The sequence below is a fragment of the Melanotaenia boesemani genome, chromosome 12 (genome assembly GCF_017639745.1).
Source record: "Melanotaenia boesemani isolate fMelBoe1 chromosome 12, fMelBoe1.pri, whole genome shotgun sequence".
Taxonomy (NCBI): domain Eukaryota; kingdom Metazoa; phylum Chordata; class Actinopteri; order Atheriniformes; family Melanotaeniidae; genus Melanotaenia; species Melanotaenia boesemani.
The window spans coordinates 31,557,470-31,564,399 of NC_055693.1; the positions used below are offsets into that span (position 1 = coordinate 31,557,470).

Genomic DNA, 6,930 nt, shown 5'->3' on the forward strand with positions numbered 1-6,930 from the left:
ACTAACCGGTGCTACTCCGGTTCTTTACCCAGAACATTTTGATATTTCAGATCATATCCCAAACAAGAAGCAGCTATTAGATACATAAAATTAAATATTTGAAATTCTTTTTTGTGTTGATCATTGTTTCTTTGTGGCATCCATGTGCAGTTCACCATAAATTCTTCCAGCCTCATCAAGCTCACTGTGACAGACCCACTCCCACAGAGGGGTGGAGCTTCTAAAAAGCTAAAATCTAAGAAAATTATAGCTCGTCTCTCTATAGGTGCTCCTGATTATTGTCTGTAGACATACTACCCCTTCCCTTGTTTACCCTAGTCAGGTCCAGCATTAACGTGTAATTTAACAATAACCAAAATAGAGAACAATATTCAAGTATTAAGGGAAGCCTTATATTAACAAAGATAAAACTTTATCAATCCCACAACAGAGAATTTTGTGTTACTGAATTTCTTTTTCAGTACAACAGCCAGACCATCATTTTCCTTCTTATGATGCTGGACAAGACAAAGTAGAGAGAAAAAAAAAAAAAAAAAACAGAACCCTTCAAATTTAAAAAGGAAGCCAAGTTAAAATGCTTTCCTGTTGAATTCTTTGGAAATACCAGCACGGGGCAGCACACTCCTACGTCAAGCTGCAAAAATCCATCAACCCATAGAAAGATTTTATTAATTTTTCTAAATTAAGTGTTTATTAAAAGCAGTGAAGTAAGAAAATGCTTTAATTTGTAAGTAAGCGGAACGAGGAAAACTCTGGAAACGCAGATGTTTTTCCACTTTTTCTGTTCTCTTCAGAGTAACTTAGAAAATGAGGAATTCTAATATAAAACAGGTAAAAAAGTAAATATACAAGCAGACATGAAGGCAAAGATAAAAAAAAGTCTTGTTTGATGCATAAATGAACAGCTTATATTGGAGCTGGAATGTTACGGCATTAAAACATGAGCTTCAGTTTTTAAGCTTTTTATTAAGAAATTGACCAGAAAAAGTAAGTAAGTACAGTAAAAATAGTTTATGGAGGAGGATTCATAATTCAACGATGCCCATTTTGTTGTAGTTTCAGGTATTTTAATACTTTTTCTTTCTGTGTGGTTTGCCTTTGTTGAAATGCAATCTTTAAAAATATCTGGTAATTCATGTGGTGGTTAAGTTATTAAATAAGAAATACCTGTCCTCAACATTTCTTTATTAACAAAGAAAATCAAAGCCAATGTCTAACAAATGAACTTCAATTACTGTCAAATATCCACACGAGTGCCAGTTTTGAAAATATAAACTGTATCTGGGCTCTAATGAAAACGTACAGCAGCGGTCAAATTTGCAGGAGAGCAGATCAATTTATTCAACAGTAAAAGCCTGTTAGCACCAAGAATTTGACCAAGTTTAAATTCTAAACAGTAAGTCCATTTGTGCTAGCTGTGAATCCCCTCCAGCCCATCACTGAGGAGCGAGTGGGATGCCTCTGGCATCAGTGACTTGGCCTTCTTGCAGGTTCTTCACCAGCTGTGCGAGCCAACGTTTGGTGGTGGTGTCATCCTTCAGCACTTGGGCGAAGGTGCTGTCCTTCAGCTGGTCTGGTAAACACTGACGCAGGGCCTCTCTGGCTCTGAAGAAAAGGGTGGGAAAAATGTCAGAAATCACTGGATGATGATGATCACGTCAAACAACAGATGTACATGGAGAGGCTAGAAATACAGCCAACTATAGTATAACAATACATGTTTATATATATATATATATATATATATATATATATATATATATATATATATATATATATGAAGAGAGAGAGAATTCAGAGTGACCTAACATGCATGTCTTTGGACGGTGGGACAACGCCAGAGTACCCAGAGAGAACCCACACATACAAGGGGAGAACATGCAAACTCCAGACAGAGTCGCCTCTGTTTGAACCTCCCCCAACTGAGGCTCGAACCAGCAACAATTTAGCTGCGAGCTGTGGTACTAACCACACCATCGTGCAGCACATACACACACATATAAAAGTAAAAAAAAAATAAATAAATAAAATTGTCCCCTCGCCCTCCGTGGGCGGTCTCATCCATCCAAGTTCGGGTCCTCTACCAGAGGCCTGGGAGCTTGAGGGTTCTGCGCAGTATCTTTGCTGTTCCTAGGACTGCACTCTTCTGGACCGGGATGTCTGAGGTTTGTCCTGGGATCTGCTGTAGCCACTCCTCCAGTTTGTGGGTTACTACCCCGAGTGCTCCGATGACCACTGTTGCCTTCACTTTCCAGGCTTTCTCAAGTTCTTCTTTCAGGCTTTGGTATTTCTCCAGTTTCTCATGTTCCTTTTTCCTGATGTTACAATCGCTTGGTATTGCGATGTCAACCACAACGGCTTTCCTCTGCTGTTTGTCCATCACCTCAATGTCCGGCTGGTTTGCCATTACCATTTTGTCAATCTGGATCTGGAAGTCCTACAGGATCTTAGCTCTGCTATTCTCTACCACCTTCTGCGGTGTTTTCCACCTTCACCTCGGGGCTTCCAGTCTGTACTCCGCACAGATGTTCCTGTACACTATACCAGCCACTTGGTTATGACGCTCCTTGTAAGCTTTCCCTGCAGTTATGTACTGGATTGTCTCAGGAGCCTCTTTGCACAGTCTACACCTGGGGTCTGGTCTTATATATATATATATATATATATATATATATATATATTTATTTATTTATTTATATTTATATATTCTCAAAATTTGGTTTAAAAGAAAGACCAAATTTCTTCAGTGTAGTTATGTAGCAGCAGTAGGCTAAATGAGGACAAAAGCAGACGCAGGGGATTGCTGGATCAATAGAGGCTGTGTGTTGCTAAGTAGCAACTTCCATGATATCATAATGGGATCGGTTTCTTACATTAGTGTAAAACTGAAAATACCTCTTACTGCTTCTATTCCAGTAAGTACTTAGCAGGGAAAAAGAAAGAATGAGCCATTTTCTCTGCTAATGATAGCAATAGCAATAATAGCAATACAGAATGTGGAGCATACATATATCATCCCCACTTAAACACTTAATGATTAAGGTTATAAATTTGGAACTAGAAAGCAGATCGATCATCCGTCTTCTTGTACTTTTTCCTTACAAACTTGTGAGTGGGTCTAGCCTCTAACAGGGGTGATCTGTTGTGGGTGGAAGTTGAAATTGTACAGATAGATAATACTAGAGAAATATTTAATGTTTTCCCAGAGGAAACTGGTTAGCAGGTCAGAGGAATTTACACCTCAATAAAACATCATGAAAACCAGACTCCAGACAAATGTGTGGTGTGATCTATCAACAAGTCTTAACCTGAGGGTTGTAATATGCAGGTTCTGATGTTTCACCGAAGGGTGTTCATGTTAGATCTCTGTCTTTTCCATTTAATATATTTCACTTATTGCTCACATCATAATCTACCAGAAAAGTTCTTTCTTAGTACTAACAGCAAATTCCAGAGGTTTCAGTTTCACAAAAAACACATCAATAAAAAAGGCTTCATTGGAAATGCAAAGTAAAATGCCAATAAATGTGGGAATTAATAACGTTGTCCCCATGGCTCCTCCTAGTGGTAAAAGCCGGTGATCAAATGTTTCAATCAATGGTCACGAGAGACTCATGTTACTTCCAGGTTTAGATACTGTAGATTCCCACTCGATAAACCATTAAAACAGGAGACCGGTTAAAATCTACTTTTGCTGCAGAACGCTGCTGTACCTGAGGTTATCCGACAGGCGAAGATAGCAGCGAACAACATGTTTCAGCAGTCGTGCCGACGGTTCTTTGGAGAGCTGCAGCACCATTTTCCCCTGCAATAAATAAATAAAATAAAATAAAATAAATAAAAATAAAAAAAGTGTGCAAAGGTCATATTTACAGTCCCTGAAGATAAAAGAAATTGGAAATTAAAAACAGGGCAGTTGTGTCTCCACCTGTGGCTCACCACCATCAAGTATGTACACGGAAAGAAGGAGTAATGGATCCACAGTACATTCTCTAAATTCAACAAGTTCGATATAAATATAAGCCATTACTATTATTATTACTTACAAGAATCATGGCCACATGGGAGAAACGTTCATAAGTCTGACATATATAAGCCAGCCCAGTGTCATCCAACAGTATCTTCTGCAGTATGAAAGTAGCAACCTAAAAAAAGAGAAGGAAGAATGGTTTCAAGCACACTGGAATAATAAAGTATTGATCACATTATAAAGTTTCATTAATACCGTCTTGGAGAGCTCGCTGCCCGATTCCATAATGCGGAGACAGAGTGGGATGATTTCAGTGGTGAGAAGGAAGTTAATGACTTCTTGTTCATCTGTTTTGACCAACGCACCTATCGAAAAGGAAAAATAACGTCATACTAGAGATAAACTCTGAATGATGATGGTGTTAATAATGTGTGACAAAAAAATTAAAAGCCTCAGAAGGAAGTAATTACCTATGACTCCGAGGCTGGTAAGTCGCAGATACTCAAACGGGCGCGTTTTGCTCACAGTGTGCAGAAAAGGATAAAGGAACAGAGGAATGTGAGCTGCGAGAAAAGCTGACCTGGTGAGGGGAGAAGAATCAAAAGCACTTTAACCCATGTGAACAAACTAAATATCAAACATGAAAAGCAATGTTGGTTATGTCATTTCTGGGGAGCTGCTTAGTTGAAGCTTTCAAGGAACAGAGCTGAATAAAAAGTTAGTTCCTAAGAAGTTCTGCGGTTCTCAGTGTGAATATCTCATTACCGTGTCTCTGGATGCGAGGCGACACACTGCAGAAGTGCCAGGGCATTACATACTCTGTTCGACTGGTGGGCTGTGAGTGTAGGAGGGTTTATGGATGGATAGATGTTCACAATTTCCTAAAAAAAATAAAAAAGAGACAATGCAATTACATTAGAAAACTTTCGGTTCTTTTCATTAACACAAACATGATCAATGCGATGACTTTAATAGATGAACAAAGTCATTAACTCATGTCTGAAAAGGACATCTAACATAATTTCTTAACCTCTTCTTCACAAGAGCCCCCTGTACATGTGGCAGAATGAAATACGTGCAGAATAGAAGATCTTTGTACACACTAGGAAGCACCACTCCTAACATCTAGAATACCAAAATGATGGAAAAGAACTCAGCTTAAAGACTTAAACAACCAAACCAAACACAGTTCAAACTCGAAGCAATTATATGGGAATGCAACAAAAAATTGAGAACAGCATTGTCCAATTTAAAGTTTCTGCCTATTTCTCCACCTCAAGCAAACCACACAAACAATGTTTCATATGAAAGCAGAGAGAGACGATCTCATCACTGTGACAAAAACTCTGTGAGTCAGCAGTTAAAAAAAAAAAAATCACTAAGTGATAAAGCTTGTCTTACTTTTGCCACCAAGTTTTATTCCACTATACAGGTGTCCATCATCAACATCAGCTGATGGGTTCCCGAGATACTGACCTGAGCAACACCTCTATTAAAACATCTGTAAAACTGCTCAGATGAACTTTTTTAGCTTTTACTTCAGCAGTTATGCATGGGACATCCCTTTACTAATTCTTCAATAAATTAGGCTGCTATCCTCAGGCATTCACTGATGTGGTTTTCCTTTTGGAGGAGATACCCATTTAAAAATTCTACTGTGTTCCAGTTTAATTCTGACACAATAATGCATATCTTGAATCTGAACACTTCCATAGTGATTTAATTTCTTTTGAGACCAGGATTATACATACAGCTCTTATAATTGCAAGGATATACTTAATTTACTTCGGACAAGAGACAGAAAAAAGAGGCCTTTTCAAGAATAGGTTAAATCATCAAATGCCAAATAGCAGGTGAAAACAGAAATAACACCAAGGAGATCCTGTGTGCTGTCTGAAGAGATGGACAGATGATCATACCTGTAACAGGGCAGCAATAGTACCACAGGAGTGCCAGAGCATCGGTGCCAGGTCTGGCACAGATTCACGCTTCTTGCTGAGCTCCAGCAAAGCATTTTCTCTGGTCTCTGGGCTGGACAACTCATTGATCCACTGGTAAATCTTCTCACGATCTACCTGGGCCAGGGCTGTGACGTTAGTTACAGCCTGTGAAAAGTAGAAAGAAATATCAATACTTTCTTTATCAACACTTGATCAAGCCTTGGAAACCCAGTGACTGAGATGAGTTTTATGAAGACTGCACTCCCTGTCCATTGTATTATAGCTACAATATATCTTCAGTGACCCTGCCGGAACAAAGCATTTATCTAACACACTCATACAAACTACCCAAGGTACCTCACTTCATGCTCTGCTGGAGACGTTTCTTATGACAACAAATACATCAACAAAACATCAGTGAAATTCTTATTTTGTTAATGAAAAACATATCTAGCTCCATTATTTACATTTGTTTGATTGCCATAAAAGATTGAAATGTTTAAATGTATTAAAGAAAATGTATGGTAGTGTTGGGTTGCATTAAACAGGTTTTTTTAAAAAGTGTTTGAAGAAGAAAGGGTAATGTGAGAACAATAGCGAATACTCACCGCTCCCGTCGCCAGCATCTTCTAAAACCAATGATCTCAAAATGTTTGGGCAAAAATGAACTACAGGGGCAAAACTGTACTAAAAAGTGCAAATAAATCCCGTTCCTACGCAAATTGGTTGGTGTTTAAAACCGACAGTTTGAAATGCTAGCACTAGCTAGCTGCTAAGTGTCTTGACAAATAGAATCCACTACCCGCATAATTTTACATAAATTCACGCAACATAACTTCACCAATCAATAACATAACAAAATAAGAATGTAGTAATATGTGTTTATCTCCAAATGAATCGAGGTTTCGAAAGTAGACGCGAACCAGTTTACAATTTTTGTGTGAGGCAATGGAGATATAAAGTAGATCTCGCGAGAGGACGATGGTTTTCGTTCTCGGTTATCATTTCCGTTATAAAATT

The 6,930-nt window shown here is 38.4% G+C and overlaps 1 protein-coding gene across 1 annotated transcript; it reads right to left on the minus strand.

Moving 5' to 3' along the window:
• Window positions 1-842: 842 nt before the first annotated feature.
• Window positions 843-6,897, minus strand: LOC121650116 (CCR4-NOT transcription complex subunit 9-like). The gene is made up of 8 exons (XM_042001437.1): window positions 6,519-6,897; window positions 5,890-6,075; window positions 4,736-4,851; window positions 4,441-4,550; window positions 4,226-4,335; window positions 4,047-4,145; window positions 3,714-3,805; window positions 843-1,605 (listed from the first exon to the last, which is right to left on the minus strand). Exons 1-8 carry the CDS (start codon window positions 6,534-6,536, stop codon window positions 1,437-1,439), a joined length of 900 nt encoding a protein of 299 aa, XP_041857371.1. The 5' UTR covers window positions 6,537-6,897; the 3' UTR covers window positions 843-1,436.
• Window positions 6,898-6,930: the final 33 nt, after the last annotated feature.